Source organism: Staurois parvus, unplaced genomic scaffold, assembly GCF_062004578.1.
Source record: "Staurois parvus isolate SC_StPar_1 unplaced genomic scaffold, SC_StPar_1.0 ptg000469l, whole genome shotgun sequence".
Taxonomy (NCBI): Eukaryota; Metazoa; Chordata; class Amphibia; order Anura; family Ranidae; genus Staurois; species Staurois parvus.
The window spans coordinates 1,863,244-1,886,176 of NW_028318265.1; the positions used below are offsets into that span (position 1 = coordinate 1,863,244).

General features: G+C 43.6%; 1 protein-coding gene across 1 annotated transcript in view; it reads left to right on the forward strand.

Moving 5' to 3' along the window:
* Positions 1-22,933, forward strand: part of SLCO1C1 (solute carrier organic anion transporter family member 1C1) — a 44,485-nt gene that overhangs the window by 16,661 nt on the left and 4,891 nt on the right. Inside the window, exons 8-14 of the mRNA XM_089689077.1 lie at positions 2,483-2,716; positions 4,525-4,689; positions 7,904-8,099; positions 8,196-8,358; positions 8,548-8,732; positions 11,912-11,976; positions 12,798-12,915. Of these exons, the coding sequence (XP_089545203.1) occupies positions 2,483-2,716; positions 4,525-4,689; positions 7,904-8,099; positions 8,196-8,358; positions 8,548-8,732; positions 11,912-11,976; positions 12,798-12,915 (1,126 nt within the window). The remainder of the gene's footprint in view (positions 1-2,482; positions 2,717-4,524; positions 4,690-7,903; positions 8,100-8,195; positions 8,359-8,547; positions 8,733-11,911; positions 11,977-12,797; positions 12,916-22,933) is intronic.

Genomic DNA, 22,933 nt, shown 5'->3' on the forward strand with positions numbered 1-22,933 from the left:
CCATGTTTTTCTTTCCTGGATCCAAATTCTTTGTGGCCATTTCTTTTTAATGTAATGCAATGTATTTGTAGTTGTCCCATTCCCATATTCTATCCTCCTGCTCCTCGACCTCTCCGCGGCCTTCGACACTGTTGACCACCCTCTCCTCCTTACCAAACTGCACTCCCTTGGCATCAAGGACGCTGCTCTCTCCTGGCTCGTCTCCTACCTTTCCCAACGCTCCTTCAGCGTCACCTACAACACTGCCACCTCCCCCTCCCTCCCCCTCTCTGTCGGGGTCCCCCAAGGCTCTGTCCTCGGGCCCCTCCTCTTCTCCATCTATACCTCCTTCCTTGGCAAACTTATTCACTCCCACGGCTTCAATTACCACCTCTATGCCGACGACACCCAAATTTACCACTCCACCCCCACCTCATCCCCTCACTCTCTGCCCGCATCGCCCACCTCCTAAACGACATATCAGACTGGATGTCGCTCCATTTCCTCAAACTTAACCTATCCAAAACCGAGCTCCTGGTCTTCCCCCCCACCCTGTGCCCCCCCCATCCTCTCCATCACTATTAACAACGCCACCGTCTCTCCCACCCCACACGCCAAAGTCCTGGGTGTCACCCTGGACTCCCAACTCTCCTTCCTACCCCACATCCAACTGCTATCTAGGTCTTGCAGGCTCCACCTCCGCAACATCTCCAAGATATGCACATTCCTCACCCCAGACACCACCAAACAACTTGTACACTCCCTCATCATCTCACGCCTGGACTATTGCAATTCCCTTCTCACTGGCCTACCCAAACGAGCGCTATCCCCACTTCAGTCGATCCTAAACTCATCCACCTCACCAACCGCTCCACATCTGCCTCCCCCCTCTGCCAATGTCTCCCGATTGCCCAACGCATCAAATTCAAAATGCTAACTCTGACCTACAAAGCCATTCACAATGCCGCCCCAAACTACATAACCGACCTGATACCCAAATACTACCCTACCCATGCCCTTTGGTCCTCACAGGACCTCCTACTCTCTAGCTCCCTGGTCTCCTCCTCCCACGCCCGATTGCAGGACTTCCCCCATCCTCTGGAACTCCCTACCCCAATCCATCAGACTGTCGCCTACCCTCCTCACCTTCAGGCGCACCCTGAAAACCCTCCTCTTCAGGGAAGCCTACCCCAACCTCACCTAACACCCGACCTCACCTATCAACTAACCTCCTCCCCTCCTCCTGCCACTCCATCCCCCACAGCCATCTCCTCCTGTGCCACCTTCCTCTCCCTCCTAGACTGTAAGCTTGAAAGAGCAGGGCCCTCGAACCCCTCGTGTATTGTATTGTTACTGTCTTGTCTCATGTTCTGTCACCCTTGCTACTGTACAGCGCTGAGCATACCCTTTGGCGCTATATAAATACTGTATAATAATAATATGTGGCTGTCCCATTCCCATATGTAGCAGCAGTACTTGGTATATCTGAGCTGCATTCCAAGTAGCAGAGCCACTACCTTTAGATCCCCACTGATACTCTAGTTTTACTTGGTACATTGGATGTGCTTCAACAACAGTTCCATATTTTCATAGGTTTCTTTCATGTGTGCAGCAAAGCCAACAGGTAATACAAATTTAAAAAACAGAAGATAGCTATAAAATGCTACATGACAGGTTAAATTGTAGGTTATGTTTGAGATTTGCAGTCAAAAATCTATAAAATACACCAAAGAGTGTTCAGGAAGCAAAATCTGTGTTGTCCAGTGTAATGTGTAAACTTCAGAAGATTTTAGTTTGTTAGTTTTATTGGAATTTCTTTTTATAAAGAGTTACTTTAAAAAGGCAAGATGATGTGTGATGATGTCACCCAGGAAGAAATATGAAACTTCTGATCAAGTTAAATTGTAACCTGGGGACCAGAATAACAGAAACCCAAGCTATGAGAAGTATTTATGGCTACTCCTTATTGTTAAAACTTTCTCTAGCCCTGCTCTGTATAGCATACACTGGTCCAGCATGTACTGTATATGAAGTGGGGATCATTTGCAGTAACACCATCGGCACTTGACTGTTCTGTATATAGATTTGGAGTTCTGCCTGCAGTGAGATGAATCAAATCACCTAAAACCTGTAATACAAAATGGGTGACAGAAATGAGCCCTAGGCTGAGGAATTATCCTAGGAGGTTTAGCTAGTCAAATTATTCCAACTCTATATTTCAATTTCCTGCAGATAACAGTGTTGCTAATCCCACACACAAATGCTATACCCCTGAGGATATATTTGTGCAGGCTTATTTAGTATATTTAGCAAAAATCTGTAAAAAAAAAAAATCCAATCATTCTCCAGCTTTAACTAATATTTCTTATTTGCTTTCTAAATAATCCAGAAATTAGTTTTAAACTGCTCAGAAAATGTGATCTGTAAGCTGTTAACTCTATAAAAGTGTACAAATAGGAATGTTTCATGAAGCTCCCATGTCCACCATGTGTTTTTTTTTCAGACCAGGTGCCGATCACTCCTCAAGATTCCCGTTGGGTCGGCACCTGGTGGCTTGGATACTTAGTAGCCGGTGCCATTAGTCTGCTTGCCACTATACCATTTTGGTTTTTACCAAAGGAGCAACCACGGCCAGACCTTCGTAAGAATTCAAGTACACCTTCTGAACAGTCCAAATTCATTCTGGAAGAGCTGAAAGACCACAAAAATGAGGGTCCGCTACTAAGAATGAGCAAAGGTAAGAAATCAGGATGAAGGAAGTCCTACTGAGTATCCCAGAACAATTACACACAGGCACTGTGGGATTCCAGAACAATGACACATTGACACTTGGGAGTCCTAGAACAATGACACTGGGGATCCTAGAAAAATGACACAGACAATAAGATTTCCAGTACAGTGGCACACTGGCATCTGGGGGTTTCAAAACAATAACACGCTGACACTCGGAGTCTTAGAACAATGACAAGTTAACACTTGCCAACACAGAACAAGGGCACACTGACACTTGGGGGATCTCAAAACAATGACATACTGGCACTTGAGCATCCAGAACAATGGCACACTGACAACTGGAGGTCCCAGAGCAGTAGCATACTGACACTTGGGTGTCCCATCACAATGACACACTGGTATATATGTAATATGTGCATTGTACAGAGATCTCATTGCCACACTGGTAATGTTGTTTGTTATTAAAATGTGAATTATGACTATATTTATCTTATAGATATAAATATGTAACAGCAAACAACACTTGCTTAGCTTCCCGTCCTAGGTACTTTATTTTGTTCCCCTTAAACACAATCTCACTTTAGACAATATATGTGAAAGGTGCAGCGCTTGTAAACAATATATATGCAAAAGTCCCTGGTGGATCAAATAATAAAGGATATGGGGTAGTCCCGTAAATACAAGTAAATATAAATAGTTGAGGTGACTTTGATATCCGTGTAGAGGTGGTAATGAAATGCGCACTCACCGGACGCGCATATTAAATGCGCCTTGTGTATAATTATCCTGCTGCCAGGTGATGGGTGGTCTTCCCTCTATCAGATGCTAGGTAAGTTGTCCTTCTCCTCAAAAGGTCCCCCTATATGGTCCTAGTGGATGTTGTCACTCCGAATGGCCAGAGCTCAGTGGACTACCCACGTTTCCTGCTTCCCATGCAGTGCCAAAAGCCCACCATTCACTACACACACACTCCAGGAGTGTGTGTGTAGTGAATGGTGGGCTTTTGGCACTGCATGGGAAGCAGGAAACGTGGATAGTCCACTGAGCTCTGGCCATTCGGAGTGACAACATCCACTAGGACCATATAGGGGGACCTTTTGAGGAGAAGGACAACTTACCTAGGATCCGATAGAGGGAAGACCACCCATCACCTGGCAGCAGGATAATTATACACAAGGCGCATTTAATATGCGCGTCCGGTGAGTGCGCATTTCATTACCACCTCTACACGGATATCAAAGTCACCTCAACTATTTATATTTACTTGTATTTACGGGACTACCCCATATCCTTTATTATTTGATCCACCAGGGACTTTTGCATATATATTGTTTACAAGCGCTGCACCTTTCACATATATTGTCCATTCCATAGGTCATTGGTACCTATCTTGTGCATAGCAGCTTGTTGATTTTTACTAAGGCGCTTTTTACCACTTCTTGTACATTAATCTCACTTTAGGGCTGTGATAATATAATTAGAATTAGACCTCCCTGATCTATACTTGGGTTGTTCAAACTAGGTGTGTAGAGTACAGATCAAAGGACACATATTCACATACCTTTTGATTACCCTCAGAGGTTCATCTGAGAATTATGCTAGAAAGTGACACCTGGCTGCTGTGATATCTCTGAAAGAGATTAAGATGGCCCCTGGTGTTAAACTACACAAAGAAATCTCCGAAAGGGAAATTACTTTTTAAATGTATTTTCTAGGTATACCCCCCCCCAAGTTCTCCTGTTTATTAGTGACACAATAGGGTATTGAGACAGCTCTGTATAATTTCCTTGTTTTTTTCTTTACCTCTTTTAGATTTCCTGCCATCTGTGAAGGACCTTCTGGGTAATCCAGTGTTCCTCCTTTACCTGTGTGGCAGCGTCTTCCAGTTCAACTCTCTGGTTGGGATGGTAACTTACAAACCGAAATACATTGAACAGCAATATGGACAGACTTCCACCCGAACAAACTTCATCATCGGTCAGTTTATCACTGTGCCAAACATGCACTAAAAACTTTAACTGTGACCTTTGGTTTGTATTTAACCATCCTTGGGGCACTGTTTCTCCAGCTGACACCAATGAACAGGCACTATTTCACCCACTGACACTAGTGATTGGGCACTATTCTTCCCACTGAGACCATTGGTGGGGCACTATTCCCCCCAATAACACCAAGAATGGGGTACTATTCCTCCCACTGACACCAATGATATGGCATTATTCCTCTCTCGACATGATAGGGCACTATAGCTCCAACTTAGACCATTAATGGGTGTGACGGAACGCTTGTCATCCTGATTGGGTGATTCCGTAAGAGAACCGCTTCCTCGCCACTGGGACACAGGACCAAGGTATCATAGTTGGGCATTGCACCCAAGGCTAAACCAGACTAGCTTGATGGAAACTGGAACTACCTTATTGAACAGAAACACAGATTTTTATACACGTCACAAATAGGGCAAGTACCCACATAAACAATAAAAACAAATATTACACATTGGGATAAACATCCCACACTGATTAGGTAATAGCCTGATCACATTATCCTAAACAGTGCAAACAATAAACAGTACAGCCAACAGCTAACAGTGATCTAACTAACAGTAAGCTAATGAACAGCCAAGCACTCAGTCAATGCTTTGATTAATCAGGGAGCCCACCCGGACAGTCCGGTGCCTACATAGGAATACCCATGAAATAGAGACCACTGTGACCAGCTCTTTCAAGGAACATGTATAGTTCCAAATAAAACAAACCAGGAATAGTCTTTAGGGCAGCTACATGAAAACAGTCCTTCAAAAATGTCACAGAAAGGGAAATATAAGAATAACAGGGTGAATGTGGGCAGAAAAGGTCCCTGCAGCCAGTGTTCGTGACACAGCCAATGCTGGTTTGGGCACAGAGACCCCAAATCTGTATCCTGGTCCTCCAGTTCTCAGAGTCAGTGTGTTTTGGTGAGACATGGACTTGAATCCAAAGCAAACTTCTCCAAAGGTCCCCCCAGGCACACACCTCAGAATAGCCCCCTCAGATGAAAGGACCATGGTCAGTAGGCAAGAGGCTAGCCTGCAGTTCCCCCCAAAAGTCCCTGTCATGGTTGGGTCTGTCACAATGGGGCACTGTTTCTTCCAGTGATGCCAACAATAGGGCATTTTTGCTCCCTCTGACACCAACCATGGGACACAATTGCTCCCACTGACACCAGTGATGGGACACTTTTCCTCACACTGACACAAACAATACCACACAATTTCTCCCAGTGATACAAACAATTGGGCACTGTTTCTCTCACTGACACCAACGATATGACCCCCCCCCCCCCACTTCCCCCAGTTTGCAGACAATTTTTATAGGTTATTGTCAAAACCTCAGTATTGACAGGCCAGATACTAGAAAAGAAACTGCAATTAAGTTTGCCAATTTTTTTTTTAAATATTGGAATTTCACTCGAATTTTTGCAGCATTTGCGGTGTCATTAAAGAGCCACTAGAAGGCAGCACTGTGTCATCAAATACAATTTTGTGTTCAGTAATGTTCTGTGAATTCCAGTACTGGCATTTATTGTGATGAAGGGGATCTGTGAGAGGGTTGTACAGCTCTGCCCCTGAGGACCAATCACCCTCAGTTTTAGGATATCCCTTTTAAAGTAGAACTCCAGAAAAGCTGCCAAATTCCTAGGTGACGCTGATACACATACATATATGATTACCATTTTAACAGCCTGATGATTTGTAATTGTGGCTGACCAGTCCTGTGACACACAGCTCTAACAGTCATTAAGGTCCTTCTGTTCCTTCATGAGTTGGTTGTTTATGGGACAATGTGAAGGTTGAGCAGTTATACTGTAAAATTAATTGTTCGATCATAAACTTCATTATGTTTAATGCAATAAAGTTTTCTATTTGCTAATTGCAATAGCTACATCTTTCTGCAACCCTTCTGCATACAAAATTTATAATTCCCTTTTATTGCCACATTCATTGATTTGCAGTAACTACATCTGGGTGTTTCCCCAGATGGATCATATGATGCAGGGCAGTGTGTAGAGATACGTACACTAATTTTATATCAGTATAATAATATGGCAGGTATGGGGGGGGTGAATGGAGGATGAAGGATGATGGGGTCAGCAGTATCTTCTCTGCTAACAGAAAACTCCGCAAGATGACAGATTTGTGTGAAAAATAGAGAACACAATGGGCAGTATACCTGGTCTCCTACTGCGGAGAATAATGCATTACAGCCACTTTAGAGTACGATAGATTATCAGCAACAATTCTGGGTAACACAACAGGCAGAAATTCTTTATAAATTGGTGTGATTTCTCTGCAGATTAATTTTTACAGTTTTTTTTTCACTTTGGTTGGAATCTCAATCTCTTTAAGACTGGGAAATCCTTGAAATAATTTCAAGTCTCAGGGAAATCCTACTAATAATTACTATATCTATGGCTCATGATACATTAACATGAACACTAAGTTATGATAAAACGTACATGGCAAATAAAGGATAATATACTGTATATATTTAATGGAATAGAACAAATAATAATGATGATGATGATGAACAGAAAATAAACTCACTAAAATTGCATTGTTCCCTCAGGAGATCAGTAGAGTAAGCCCCTTAGACTGGTGATCGGAAAAGGATCACCTTAACACCAGTGAGAAGAATAACCCTTACATAGATAATCAGTGGGAAGAAGTTTCCTTAAATTGGTGGTCAGTAGGAAGAATGTCCCTTACATTGGTGCTCAGTGGGAAGAATTCTTCTTACGATGGTGACCAGTAGGTATAATTCTCCTTACAGTGGTGGTCAGTGGGAAGAATGTCCTTTACATTGGTAGTCAGTGGGACGAAGTCTCCTTAATCTGGTGGACAGTGGGAAGAATGTCCCTTACATTGGTGGTCAGTGGGAAGAATGTCCCTTACATTGGTAGTCAGTGGGAAGATTTCTTCTTACATTGGTGGTCAGTGAGAAGAATTCTCCTTGTATTGGTGGCCAGTGGGAAGAATTCTCCTTACATTGGTGGCCAGTGGGAAGAATGTTCCTTACATTGGTATCCAGTAGGAAGAATGTTCCTTACATTGGTGGTCAGTGGGAAGAATGATTCATACATCAGTGGTCTGTCTGTTATACAGGTCTGCTTGTTCCTTTAGCAAAGTCTAATGTGATTGTCTCCTTTCCCTCAGGTCTCATTAATATTCCAGCCGTGGCTCTAGGGATCTTCTCTGGGGGGCTTGTGATGAAGAAATTCCGCATTAATATTTTAGGAGCGGCAAAACTGTTATTGATATCTGCTGTGATTGGATACTTGATGTTAATGACCTTGTTTGCGCTGGGCTGTGAGCAGTCCCCAGTGGCTGGCCTGACTTTCTCCTATGAAGGGTAAGATCACTTTGATTGGATGATAAGAAGAATTCCCATCATAGGGAAGGGTCAGCAGGCAGATGTATGAAAGCTGACACAATGCAATCTGTTTAGATCCCAACAGATCTCCTCTCAGGAAAGCCCTATCTCACAATGTAATCTTCGGTGTCTCTGTCCAAAGAATCAATGGGATCCGGTCTGCGGAGACAACGGGGTCACCTATTATTCTGCGTGCTATGCGGGCTGCCGAATGTCCAACGGGACTGGAAACACTGCAGTAAGTGACCCATTAATATACAAGACTGTTTGCTGAACAGTACAAATGTAAAAATGGAGAGAAGAAATTAAAACTAGAAAATGCTGAGATTTACAATGGCCAGTCATGATTCACCTCTCACTAGTATGTCAACAGTAAGCTCAAGTCTGATTAGATGATCCAGGCATCACTGTGCATTCTATCTTACAGGTTTACTACAACTGCAGTTGTGTGAAGCAGCCCATATTGAGTTCAAGTGGTGGCTCTGCCACAGTTGGTCCATGCTCAAAAGAAAGACATTGCTCTAGAATGTTCCTGTACTTTATGGCAATATCTGTGGTCACATCTTTCACGCTATCTCTTGGAGGGACTCCTGGATACATCCTACTACTGAGGTGACTCCACTCCCTGCGCATACTCCTCTGGAGGTTTATCACGATGCTTAGTACAATACAGTAGCTCATAAGCTAGGAGCAATTTTAAGACTGAAAAAGCCCTTGTTTCTACTGAGGGTTAGACTAGGAGACAATGTGATATTATACATCATGGGGTACAGGATATGGCTAAAATTATGTGAACTCCCCTCTGAGTTCAGGTGTATCCAGTGAAAGCTACAATTAACACTACAGCATACAAAAGATATTATTGGCAATTGTGTGCTTCCAACTTTGTGATAAGAGTTTGGGGAAGGTCCATTTCTGTTTCAGTATGATTGTGCCCCTGTGTATAAAGCCAGCTCCATAAAGACATGGTGCAACCAGTCAGGTGTGGACAAACTTGAGTAACTTTAACAGAGCTCCGACCTCAACCTTACTAATGGCTTTGGGATGAATTGGAACACTGATCACGAGTCAGGTCTTCTCATCCAACATCAGTACCTGACCCCACAGATGGGCCAAACAGACACACTCCAAAATCTTGTGGAAAGCTTTCCCAGAATAGAGGAGGCTGTTAGAGCCACACAGCAAGGGAAGGTCAACTCCATATTAATGTCCATGGTTTTGGAAAGGGATTTCAAACAAGCTCATATAAGTGTGATGGTTAGGGGTATACAAACATCAGGTTATAAATTGTACAATTCTGTATTTGTTACTTTCAGCCCTGGTTCACATATATGCAAATTGAATGCATTTTGAACCGCATCTGAGTTGCATGACATGTGAACCAAATCTGCTTTCTACGGAGCCGGTTCACATATGTACGGGCTGGCCCAATTCGATTTTAAAAAGAGTCAGGTACTATTTTCAGTTGAAAGAAATTGCACCAGACTCTTTTACAAATTGCACTGAAGCCAGCCCTGCACATACACTATGTTGCCAAAAGTATTGGGACGCCTACCTTTACACGCTCATGAACTTTAATGGCATCCCAGTCATAGTCTTAGCATTCAATATTGAGTTGGGCCACCCTTTGTAGCTATAGCAGCTTCAAGTCTTCTGGGAGGGCTGTACACAAGGTTTAGGAGTGTATCTATGGGAAGGGTTGCCCATTCTTCCAGAAGCGCATTTCTGAGGTCAGGCACTGATGTCGGACAAGAAGGCCTGGCTCACAGTCTCCGCTCTAATTCATCCCAAAGGTGTTCTGTCGGGTTGAGGTCAGGACTCTGTGCAGGCCAGTCAAGTTCCTCCACCCCAAACTCGCTCATCCATGTCTTTATGGACCTTGCTTTGTGGACTGGTGCGCAGTCATGTTGGAATAGGAAGGGGCCATCCCCAAACTTTTCTCACAAAGTTGGGGCATGAAATTGTCCAAAATGTCTTGGTAAGCTGACACCTTAAGATTTCCCTTCACTGGAACTAAGGGGCCAAACCCAACCCCTGAAAAACAACCCCACCATAATCCCCCCTCCACCAAACTTTACACTTGGCACAATGCAGTCAGGCAAGTACCATTCTCCTGGCAACCACCAAACCCAGACACATCCATCGGATTGCCAGACAGAGAAGTGTGATTCATCACTCCAGAGAGCACGTCTCCACTGCTCTAGAGTCCAGTGGCAGCATGCTTTACACCACTGCATTCAATGCTTTGCATTGCACTTGGTGATGTAAGACTTGGATGCAGCTGCTTGGCCATGGAAACCCATTTCATGAAGCTCTCTACACACTGTTGTTGTGCTAATCTGAAGGTCACATATGGTTTGGAGGTCTTTACCTATTGACTCGGCAGACAGTTCGCGACTTCTAAGCACTTCAGCATGTGCTGACCCCACTCTGTCATTTTACATGGCCTACCACTCAGTGGCTGAGTTGCTGTTGTTCTCAGTTGCTTCCACTTATAATACCACTAACAGTTGACCGCGGAATACTAAGTAGCAAGGATATTTCACGGATGGACTTATTGCACAGGTGGCAACCTATCACGGTACCACGCTTGAATTCACTGAGCTCTGAGAGCGACCCATTCTTTCACAAATGTTTGTAGAAGCAGTCTGCATGCCTAGGTGCTTGATTTTATACACCTGTGGCCGTAGAGGTGTTTGGAACATCTGAATCCAATGATTTGGAAGGGTGTCCCAATACTTTTGGCAACATAGTGTATGTGAACCCATCCTCATTGTCTGGTTCTTGTAACCAGTAATACCAGTTCAGAAGATCACTAGATGGAGTTGAGATGTTTGATAAGAATTTTTTTTTATTCTAGCTGGGAGTAGATATGGAGATTTCTCTAGCTCCATAATAGAAGGTCTTTAAAGGGGTACACATTGTAATGTATTGCACCCACAATGCACTGATCACAGGTACAATACTCTGCAGGCTTCAATGTAGTAAATGTAGTAAAATTAGTAAATAGAAGGTTAAAAAAAAGTTTAAAAAAGTAAACAAAAACCAATTTAAGAGCTCCCAAAACTCCCAAGAGCCATTTAAAATCTATTGCATTTTAAAAACCCACCTTAATTTCTCCTTTCCCATTAACTCCAATGCATTTCTCAGAAATGTTTTAATTTTCAACAAAATTTCAAACTCTCGTTTTGAATTGAGTGAAAACTCTCAGTTTTGCTCTCCTACATTTTTCATATTATACACATTTCATGTACTATTACCTCCTCCACCATAGTTTGCGGAACAAAGTAACATGTTTTTGTTGGTGTTCAGTTTTCTGTTACAATGTAATAATAAATTAATTGAGGCAACTGCAGTCTTACAGTATGTACCAATCTCCTGAACCTCTACTTGATGTGCATTTCTACATGTGAAGTTAGAGGTTAAAAGATTGACAAATATTACACAAAGGGCACTATGCTTTGGTTTTCCAATGCATGTCAGTCATTAATGGCTGTAGAGATATAAAGAGTAGACATGTACTATCACCAGGCTACAATGCATCGGTCTACTTTACAATGCTGCAATCTAATCCTATAACTGATTGTAGGTTGTTGTCTGATTTTCTGTATCATACATATGGCTTGCATATGGCAATCACTCCATTGTCTGATGTCTGTCATGCCAATGTAGTCGGTCTGACTGTTAGGATGGGACGTTAACCCGCAGTGTGGTATTATATAGATGAATTTATGATATGTGCTGAGCCGGGTCCGACACAAACAAAGGCTGACAAATCTTTGTCCTTTCAGATGTATTAAACCTGAGCTAAAGTCTCTGGCTCTGGGGATCTACACAATGGCCATCAGGGTTCTTGGTAAGAACAAATTACTTAGATGCCATGATTTTATATTCATTAATTAAAGATTCAGTGTCAGTCCACTGTCATGTCCCTGGAGCCTCAATAGAAATTTCCATTTAAATAGACACATGTGCTGTGTGTTTATTATTCTATAATAAGAATGAGAACAATTTGGGAGTTTTCAGGACACAATTTCAGAGATGATCAGGAGATTTTGCCAAAATATTGCCATTTTAGTGAAATATATTGGTGTCAAAGGTCAAGAATAATTTAAGGTAGGTTTTAGTACTTTTTAAGAATACTGTGGCCTTTATCTATCTCCTGAGGATTACAGAAGCTTTCTTTTTTATCCTTTACCTGTTCTTTTACCAAAAAGTAGACCCTCATTCGCTAAGAACATCTGATATAGAGGAACCCAGCAATCCTAAACCCTTCAACCTAGCCCTGTGATCATCAGTACTGAAACTATGATCACATGGCTTTGTTTATACACAAATGGTTATGGTATGAGTTATGGTAGGAGTTAGGATTTGGGCTAACTAGTGTTAATTTTGGCTTCATCATCAAACCATTTATGATCATGTCACAAATATGGTGGCAATTTGGTTGTCAAAAAGCAACACCCCCCGTTTTTAAGTATGGTGGAATGAGAAGCTCATATTGTAATGAAAGGAATTTTCAGTGAATTTACTTTTCTCATTTCTATTTTCTAACTATATCTACAGTTATTTAGACTTCACAGCTTGGCAGGTTAGAAATTAATGAACAATCTAATAGAGTTAGAGGAATCTGTCACCTCCAGGAGTAATTCATATCTCTGTGTTTGTCCTCTCCAGCGGGGGTCCCGGCCCCCATGTACCTCGGGGCTCTAATTGACAGCACCTGTCTAAAGTGGGGGAGCCAGAACTGCAAAAGGAAAGGTTCCTGCCGCCTCTACAACACTGACCTCTTCCGGTAGGATTTTGTTCTTAAACATGTTTTGCCAGATAAAATGTGACAATTCACCTAATATTTCACTTGAGGTGATTGTAGCCATATTAGTGCATTTCTGGCAGAAACAATTGAGTACTGTCTGTGATACTTTTTTATTTGCACTAACAAACAATTTTGAGGACAAGCTTTCAGGGAGTGTCCCCTTCTTCAGGTCAAAGCAGTACTGCTTTGACCTGAAGAAGGGGACACTCCCTGAAAGCTTGTCCTCAAAATTGTTTGTTAGTGCAAATAAAAAAAGTATCACGGACAGTACTCAATTGTTTCTACCTAATATTTCACAAATATTTGCTGGAAAAATTAGTAACTGAAGGGAAGGGACATAAAGGAGTTAGGTTTGTGACACAAAGAAAGTCACATCCTAATCATATGAGTTCATGCGAGTGGTCCCTAATCATGTGATCATGTCAGCTGATCATAATATCATCTTTATTGAAGGTTGAGCTATAACAGCTGAGCTATAACATCATCTTTATTGAAGGTTCTCAAGCTTAGTGAAAACAGGACCCCATAATTTTTTTCAGGACCTTCCATGCCAAGTATAAAAAAGTTTACACTTATACAATGCCAATTATAAAATTTAGTAAGAGCTTAAAGTGGTTGTAAACCCTTACAAATACCCAGTGAAATGACTAGCCTCAAGTGATACACAGAGATTAAACAAATCCTCCTACATAAAGTGTACCTGTGTATCCACAGGCGTCTTTCCCCTATGTCCATTCAAAGTGCAGAATTTACACAGGATCTCTCAACTCTGAAAAGCATTGAGATGACGTTACACGAGTGAGGAGAGCTCTGACAGCTGATTGGGGGAAGGGACACCCCCCTTTACACAGCACTCCTCTATCACCTTTTTTTCTTTTGGTGTCACAAAAACTCGTCAGAAGTGATTCATGCTTATAGCAGAGGAACGGGCAGTGTTCAGAAGAAATTACACTTAGTCACTGTCAGGAACCATGAACTAGGCGGAGACAGAAAGCGCAGTTAAAATCACACCTTTAAGGAAATAGCAAATATAACATAGATCAGGAAAATAGTCAAAACAGAAGCCAGGGTTTGGATGCTAGAGCAGGTTATCAGACAAGCTAGAGTCAGAAAACCAGAAGTCAGCGTAGTCAAGAACAGGAATCAGAAGAGAAGTCAGCCAGACTGAGCTGTACACAGGAACACAGGCAGGAACGCACTGGAGATCATAGACCATGCAAGGGCAAGGAGGGAATGGGCTAAGCTGCTAAAATAGCAAAAAGGGCTGGCTATATGCTGGACTAATGAGGCAGGCAATGGTATCCAGGTCAGACACTGTGGAGACAACAAGTGGCTGGTAATTACCAGACAGCTAAGCAGCTTCTGAGCACTGAAAGAAAAGAGCTGCTCATTAAGTAGCAGGAGCCCAGCCTGGACAGTACCCCCTCCTTAATGAACCCTCCCTCTCAGGGGGGCACCAGGCTTGAGAGGAAAAAGTAAATGGAAAGCACGGAGGAGGGCAGGAGCATGTACGTCCAAGGGTGAGACCCAAGAGCATTCCTCTGGAACGTAACTCCTCCAGTGAACTGCATATTGTATGCATCCACAAAACGTATGGGAGTCAATGAGAGATTGTATCTCATATTCCTCATCGTTGTCAAACTGAACCTGGGCGAGGGCGTGGTACTAAGGTGGTAAAGCTGTTACACACCAAAGGTTTTAATAAGGAAACATGGAATACCTTGGAAATACGTATGTTGGAAGGAAGATCTAATGCATATGCCACTGAGTTAACCCTACGGAGTATGCGGAAAGGCCTAGGCACCAGTTATAGTGAGGGAACACGAAGTCGGAGGCTACGGGAAGACAGCCAGACCCTCTACCCAACTTGGTAGGAGGGTGCAGGTAGTCATCAGCAGTCAGCATGGAGTTTGTATCTCTCTCTGGAGCATTGCAAGGATTCTTGGATCTGCATCCCAGTGGAACAGAGTTCTCAAAGATGTTCCTCTAACGCAGGAATTCAGTGCGGAATGAATGTATCAGGCAACATGGATAGCAACCCATAGTTCACCATAAACAGAGATAATCGGGAGGCAGCATTGATGGCATTATTATGAGTAAACTCTGCCCAAGGTAACAGGTCCAACCAGTTGTTATAGTGGTCTGCAACACAGTGCCTTGAATAAGTATTCATACCCTTTGAAATTTTCCACATTTTGTCATGCTACAACTAAAGACGTATATATACAGTATATCACACAAGTGAGTACACTCCTCACATTTTTGTAAATATTTTATTCTATCTTTTCATGTGACAACACTGAAGAAATGACACTTTGCTACAATGTAAAGTAGTGAGTTTACAGCTTGTAAGAAGGTAATTCTGGCGCACAGAGATGAGGTAAAAAATGTATATAGAGTGATGCAAGGATTAACAATGATGTAAAACACTGTGGAATAAAGAATAATGTCCATAAACAAACAGAAAAGTCTTTTTGGAGGTATCTTGAGCAATCTGCCCAAAGATTAGCGCAAATTAGCGGCAGCCATCCTAGGAGCAAAGCCAACTCTTTAGGCAAGAACAAAAGGAAAGAAACAGGAGGCGCCCATCTAAGTGCAGTAATTAAAACCATGTTTAGTGGTAAAGGATAAAAAACACTCACAAGAGTAATAAAAAAACAAGCTCATCTGTGTGTGAGAGGGATGATCGTTCCTCAACATCCTACAGGCACCACCGGTGGCATGGGGGATGTATACTGGGCTGATGGAGATGTGTGAAGGCACAACGGAGGTTCTGTCCTGTAGAGTAATGGTGCTATGAAGCCGATCCAGCAGCATCTGTACAGGAAGAGAACTACAACCAGCTTGAAGCGCAATCGTGGAAGTGAGCTAGGTAAATCCACAATAAAATAAATAGACAATATATAAGTCAATATTTCCCTGGGGGCCCAGCTGCTTTGGAAGAATGGTAGGTCTGGAGCAAAGCAGTGTGGAGATTCTTGGGGACAAAGCAATGGTCATGAGGTTTTCCAGAGGAGAATGGATTTGAGAAGCCAGAATTCTCTCACCCAAAGGTGAAGCAAGACCAGTGTGAATAGTGGCTAAAATGCGGTCCGAAGGTATCACAGGAGTAAGAGCAGACTCCATTTTGGAAGAGGAGGAAAACTACCGCGATAATGCATCTGCCCTTATATTCTTTGTACCGGGTAAGAATGAGACAGGGGGCGGACTGACCATTTGGAAACTCGGGCACTGCCCAAGGGCCCGGGGTCAGTAGGGGACCCCATGAGATGCCCCTGGTACCTTTTTCATACGCTTTTTTGAGTTTGGGCAAGGACACAAGGGCCCCATGACCCTCTATTGCCCGGGGGCCCCATGAGTTGTCAGTCCGCCCCTGAATGAGACTGTAATTAAAGCTTGAAAAGGGGCTAGGAGATAAGCATTTATCCTCAGACAAGAATATGAGGTTCTTATGGTCAGTCAATTGAGGACTGGCACAGTAGTACCCTTGAGGCGATGCCTCCATTCTTTAAGGGCTAAAATGATGGCTAATAATTCTCTGTGTTCAAAATTGCATTCTGCTGGAGACAATTTTTTTGAAAAAGTAGCCACAAGGATGCATAGGGCCAACAGAGATAGGATGTTGAGACATGAGAGAGTCTACTCCAGTCTCAGACTCATCAACCTCAAGCATGAAGGGTAACATAGGATCAGGGATGTGCCAGCACTGGGCCTGCAGCAAAAGCAACCTTGAGGGATTCAAAGGTTTTAATGAAAGCCTGAGGCCAGTTCTGTGGTTTGCTCTCCTTCTGGTCATATCAGTCAGGGGTTTGACCAGAGAAGAGAAATTACAAATACATCTCCGATAATAATTGGCGAAGTCAAGAAAATGCTGTAGAGAATGTAGACCTATGGGTTGAGGCCACTGTAAGACTGCAGACAGTTTCTCTGGGTCAATCAAAAACCCAGCAACAGATATGACATAACCCAAAAAATTAACCTGTTCGCACTTTTCCAACTTGCAATACAGGTTGTTCTCTCTCAACCTCTGTAGCACACAGAAGACGTTTGTGTGATGGTTCCCTAGGGATTTTGAGTGTATGAGAATATCATCGAGGTAAACCACCACACTGCTACAGCATTGTTATGAAATTCTTGGAAAACTGCAGGAGCGTTGCAGATACCAAAGGGCATTATGAGGTATTCATAGTGTCTTCTCCTAGTATTAAATGCAGTCTTCAATTCGTCGCCCTCTTTAATCCTCACAAGATTGTATGCCCCTCTCAAATCGAGCTTAGTGAAGACTGTTGTTCCCTTGAGGCAGTCAAATAATTCCATTATCAATGGGATTGGATAAGCATTTTTAATAGTAATGCCATTGAGACCCCTATAATCGATACAGGGTCTCAGTTCACCACTCTTCTTTTTCACAAAAAAAAACCCAGCACCAGCAGGAGAAGTGGATTTGTGATTGAATCCCTGAGAGAGTGAATTTGCAACATATTCCTCCATAGCTTTATCATCCAAGACAGAGGGTAAACCCAGCCATGAGAAGGAATGGCACCAGGTTGAAGATCAATTGTGCAGTCATAAGGCTGATGTGGCAGCAAAATACCAGCCTGACTGTTGTGGAAGATGTCAGAGAATTCCCTGTACTCCTCTGGCAAAGAAGAGACTGAAGATGTGCACAAGACCCTACTCACTTTCTGAAATTAAGTATTAGTGCATTGTGGCGACCATGACACAACGTCAACTCATGCCAATCAAATGAAGGATTGTGCTACTGTAACCAAGGATAACCAATGGCAACTGGGTAATGAGGTGAAGAAATTACTTGGAATTGGATTATCTCATGGTGAACAGCCAGTGGTTTCATGGGTCACATGGGTAGGCTGTAGAGGTCTCCCATCAATAGCCTCAATGGCAAGTGGGGAGGCATGAGTCTGCAGTGGTATCGAGTACTTCAACACCACAAAGGAACTATCTATGAACAAGCCTGCAGCCCCAGAATCAATTAGTGCCCGGGTGTCTATGGAAAACTCAGACCAGGAAAGGATAACCGGAACTAGAGGCTTATCTTTAAGGATAGCTGGGGATGCAAAGACACCTCCTAAGGTCTGTACCCTACAGGACCTCTGGTGTGTGCATTTCCCAGATGGATTGGATAAGACTTCAATAAGTGACCGGTTTGGCAACAGTAAAGGGACAATCTCTCCCTTCTCCTAAAGGCCCTTTCTTCAGTAGAGAGATGTGGAAAGCCCAGCTGCATGGGCTCTACTTCACTGAAGGACTCAGGCCCAAGAGGCATTGGAGGTGAGGCAGGCATGGGTGGGAATGCAAAGCTCACAGGCAAGCGTAAAGGAAGGTCTCTATTGGAGTCTGGTATCAATGAGAATGGAAAACAAAATCAACTCCTCAAGATTCTTAGGTATATCATGAGCTGCAATGTCATCTTTAATGTTATCAGAGAGGCTATGGGAAAAATTAGCCATGAGAGCCTCATTGTTCCAACCAACCTCTGCTGCCAGAGTATGGAATTCAATAGCGTAGTTGGCAACAGTTCTCATACTTTTTTTACTGGACATGAGGCTCTTGGCAGCAGAGGTAGAGCGAGTAGGAATATCAAATACCCTTTTAAAGGAGGCCACAAAATCAGGGTAATTCTGGACAAGGAGTTTTCCTGTCGCCTATAAAGGGTTTGCCAAAGCCAAGGCTTTGTCAGAAAGCAAATAAATAATGAAGCCTACATTGCTTCTGTCTGTAGGGCAGGCATGTCCAAAGTCCGGCCATTTACGGTCCGGGGGTCAGTTTAATACGGCCCTCCCACGGCCCTCCCTTCTATGGCAGACAGTCTTCTGCTTGAAAGTAGAGGGCAGTGCGCATGCCTGACTGCGGCGCGTTCTCCCTGGTCTGTGTAAATGCGGCTGTCGCACGGCCCTCCCTTCTGTGGCAGACAGTATTCTGCTTGAGAGCAGTGCGCATGCGTGACTGCGCCGCGCTGGGAGCGACAGAGGGTGGTGACGTCAGGGCCGGGCTTCCAGCGTGAAGTGTGTTTCTCTTCCCCTAACGGCTGCCGAGCAGAGACTTCAGCTCCAGCTACCTTTTTCACCCTTCACATTAGTGCAGGTAAGTTTTTTTTAAATTTATTTTCAATACATTGTGAAAACTCAGCTGTCAGTTGATCTTAATGTTATGAAATGAAAAGTATTTCGTTTGCAATTAACTTGGCATAAAATAATTTATTTGCATTTAATTGTAATGGTTCAAAGAATGTTCCGAAAAATGTTTGGCCCTCCACCATGTTCACTTCATCCAATCTGGCCCTCTTTGAAAAAAGTTTGGACACCCCTGCTGTAGGGAATGCCTGGGGCAGCATCTCAAAATATATTCCAACCTGGTTGAGAAACTCTGTGCAGTGAGCTGGATTGCCCCCCAAACAGCTTGTCATGTACCTGGTAGTGAGCCTGATGTGTAGAAGAAGGCCTTTCATACAGCTCTGGCTCAGGGGTCATTGGTAGTGGTGCAGCAGCCACGAGAGCACGTCAAGGTATGAGTGCCGTGATCAGTCCGGTGGTCTGCATGGATAATAGCTGAGGTCTTGCTAGAAGGATGCTTCGAACAGAATAGCTGGCGATAGGCAGATGTCTCAGCACAGCACGCTAGCAGCAGTCACACGTCGCGGCAGCGCAGGCTGCTAGCAAATGGGCTGGCAGCAGGCATATGTACCAGATGAAGGTGTGCTGGACTGCAGAGCAGTAACAGGCTGGATGAGTAGGGTGCAGGGTCAGACAAGCCATGTTGGCAACAGACAGGTAAATCAGGCATAAGTGGTAGACGAAAGAGAAGTCGGGTCACAGGCCAATATCAACAATGGTAGAGGCAGATCAGGCAAAGGCAGTAGGCGGAGGCAGAATCTGGAGAACAAGCTGAGGAGGAGTCAGGATATACACACACAGAAGCTTCAGACCAAACAACAATTAGCCAGTGAAGTATCTCCATTTAAATAGGCAGTTTGGTGCCAGCCTTGGTGACAAGTGCATGCCCATTTGCACAAGTGCGCATATACGTGCTCCTATGTACTTTTGTGTACATCTTCCCGGCAGGCAGTTTGGCGCCAGCCTTGGTGAGAGGTGTGTGCCTGTTTGCCCGAGTGTGCATACATGCACACACATGCGTGCCTATGCACATATTTGTGCATATCTGCCCGGCCAGTTGCCGGTCTGCGCATGAGCATATGTATGCGCTTCAAAACTTCACCTGCACTATGGGCAAGCCTTTCCTGACACTGCGCTTCCCTATGGGAAGCCTCTGGAAGCACAGCAGGCTTTTCTTCTGTGGATGGCTGCAGAAAAATACACAAATCAAGTCCGTGGCCTGCACCTTTTGTACAGTCTCCCAGGAATACTCCTCTGTACCATACTATTTTCCATTTGATCAGATACTGTATTTGGACCCTTTTTCCCTGCAGTCTACTATGGCCTCAACCTTGAATTCCTCATCACCATTAATGATCACAGGTTCAGGAGGTCCTGATTTCCAGTTAGGAAAAGGATCTGGTACTTTAGGTTTCAAAAAAGATACATGGAATACTGGATGAATTTGAAAGGATTCTGGTAATGACAGTTCATAAGAAACATTGTTAATTTTTCTTCTTCGTGGGAATGGACCCAAAAACTTAGGTGCCAACTTCTTTGAGGGACAAGACAGTTTCAGAATCGTCGTGGCTAGCCATACCCGGTCCCCTGGCTGAAGGATCAGCTCTCCCCTTCTCTTATCATACATCTTCTTGTTATCTTCCTGTGCTTTATTTCCTGCAACAATTTATTGTTGCGACTGAAGAAATACAAGGTATTTTGTACAGGTGGAACAGAGGATTCAGGAACACGATCAGCTAGAAAAGTAGGGTGAAAGAAGAAAGGAGATTGCTTGGTGGCTGAATGACAGGAGTTGTGCCGCAGCAGAAGTGACACCCAATCATCTTGTACAAAGGACGTAAAGCACCGGATGTACTGCTCCAAAGTCTCATTGGTTCGTTCTGTTTGCCTGTTAGTCTGTGGATGGTAAGCTGGAGAAAGAGATAGTTCGAACCTTAAGGTTCCACATAGTGACTTTCAAAATCTTGATGTAAATTGGCCCCCCCGGTCCGTGACAATGTTTGTGGGAACCCCATGGAGCCTGACGATTTCCTTAAAAAACACCCGAGCTGTCTCCATAGCAGATGGTGTATTCTTCAAGAGCTGGAAGTGGGCCATCTTAGATAGCCAATCAATTGCAACAAAGATGGCTGTACAACCCTCAGAGGGTGGCAACTCTACTATAAAGTTTATAGAGATAATTTTCCATGGTCTGTCGGGTATAGGCAAGGGTCTGAGCAAACCCAAGCTTTATTTCAGGCACTCTTGCTTCAGGTACAGGTAGTACATGCGTTTACATAGTTCTTGCAATCCCTTTTTAAATCAGGCCACCAGAATGTGTGTTGCAACAATTCCACCATTTTGCGGATCCCGAAGTGCCCTCCCAAAGGGTGATTGTGACAGAACCTTAAGACTAATTCCTGAACACTTTCTGGGACAAAGATTTGGTCTCCTTTCCATAACAGTCCATCTTTCATCTGCAAAGTGACCCTGGGAGGACTAGGGATGCCTGCTTCACCTGTGACATGAGATCAGTCTGTAACAAAAGGAAGTTTCCTGCTGGCAGGATGATATCTTGTACTGGCGTGTCCTTCAGAACTTCAAACATGTGCGACAACACATCAGGCTTCCCATTCTTTGTCCCAAGTCGGTAGGTAATATGGAAGGAGAACCTAGAAAAGAAGAGTGCCCATTGGGCCTGGCGAGGTCTCAGGCATTTTGCAGTTCTCAGATATTCAAGGTTCTTGTGGTCTGTATAAATTAGTATTGGGTGAGCTGCCCCTTCTAACAGATATCTCCATTCCTCTAGGGCTGCTTCAATTGCAAGGAGCTCTCGATCTCCCACATCATAGTTTCTTTCTGCAGAGGCAAGGTTACGTGAGAAGAATACTACTGGATGGATCATGTCCTTGAAGCCTTTGCACTGGGACAAGACTGCCTCGACTGCACTTTTCGATTCATCTACTTCCAGGATATAAGGTAATGTAGGGTCTGGATGACTCAGAACAGGAGCAGAAGTAAACAGCTTCTTTAGAGTCTCAAAAGCATCTTGTACCTCAGGGGTCCAGTGGAAACGGATTCCCTGCTTGATCAGCTGTGTATGGGGGAAATAATGGCTGAGAAGTTCCTGATAAATTTGCGGTAAAAGTTAGCGAACCCCACCAACCATTAAACCCATTTCTTATCATTGCTGGCCAGTCCAAGATTGCAGAGACCTTTTGTGGATCCATTTAGATTCCCTCATTGGAAATTATTACACTCAGGAACTGAATACTCCGCTACTCAAACTCACATTTTTCATGCTTGGCATAAAGTCCATGTTGGCGAAGTCGGCAAAGAACACTTTTAACATGTCCCCGGTGAATTTCAAGAGAAACAGAAAATATTAGAATATCTTCCAGATACATAATTACAAAGATATCTAGGAAGTTTCTGAAGATGTTATTAATGAAGTGTTGGAATATGGTTGGCGCGTTGCATGAGCCGAGTGGCATGACCAAGTACTCGAAGTGACTGAATCGAGTTCGAAATGCAGTCTTCCATTCATCCCTTTCTCGGATATGGACCACGTTGTAGGCCCCCCCTTAGGTAAAGTTTGGTAAAAATAGTGGTCGACATCAGTCTTTGGAAAAGTTCAGCTACCAAGGGAAGAGGATAGCAGCTCTTTACAGTGATTTTGTTCAAGTTCTGATAGTCCAGACATGGCCAAAGGGAATGATCCTTTTTTTCCACAAAAAATATTCCTGCACCAGCTGGTGAAGTAGAGGGAAGGATGAATCCCTTCTGAAGATTTTCCTCAATGTAATCCTTCAAGGCCCTCAATTCACGTTTGGACAGTGGGAAAATATGCCCAATTTTAGCCCTGGGTAGGAGTTCAATAGGGC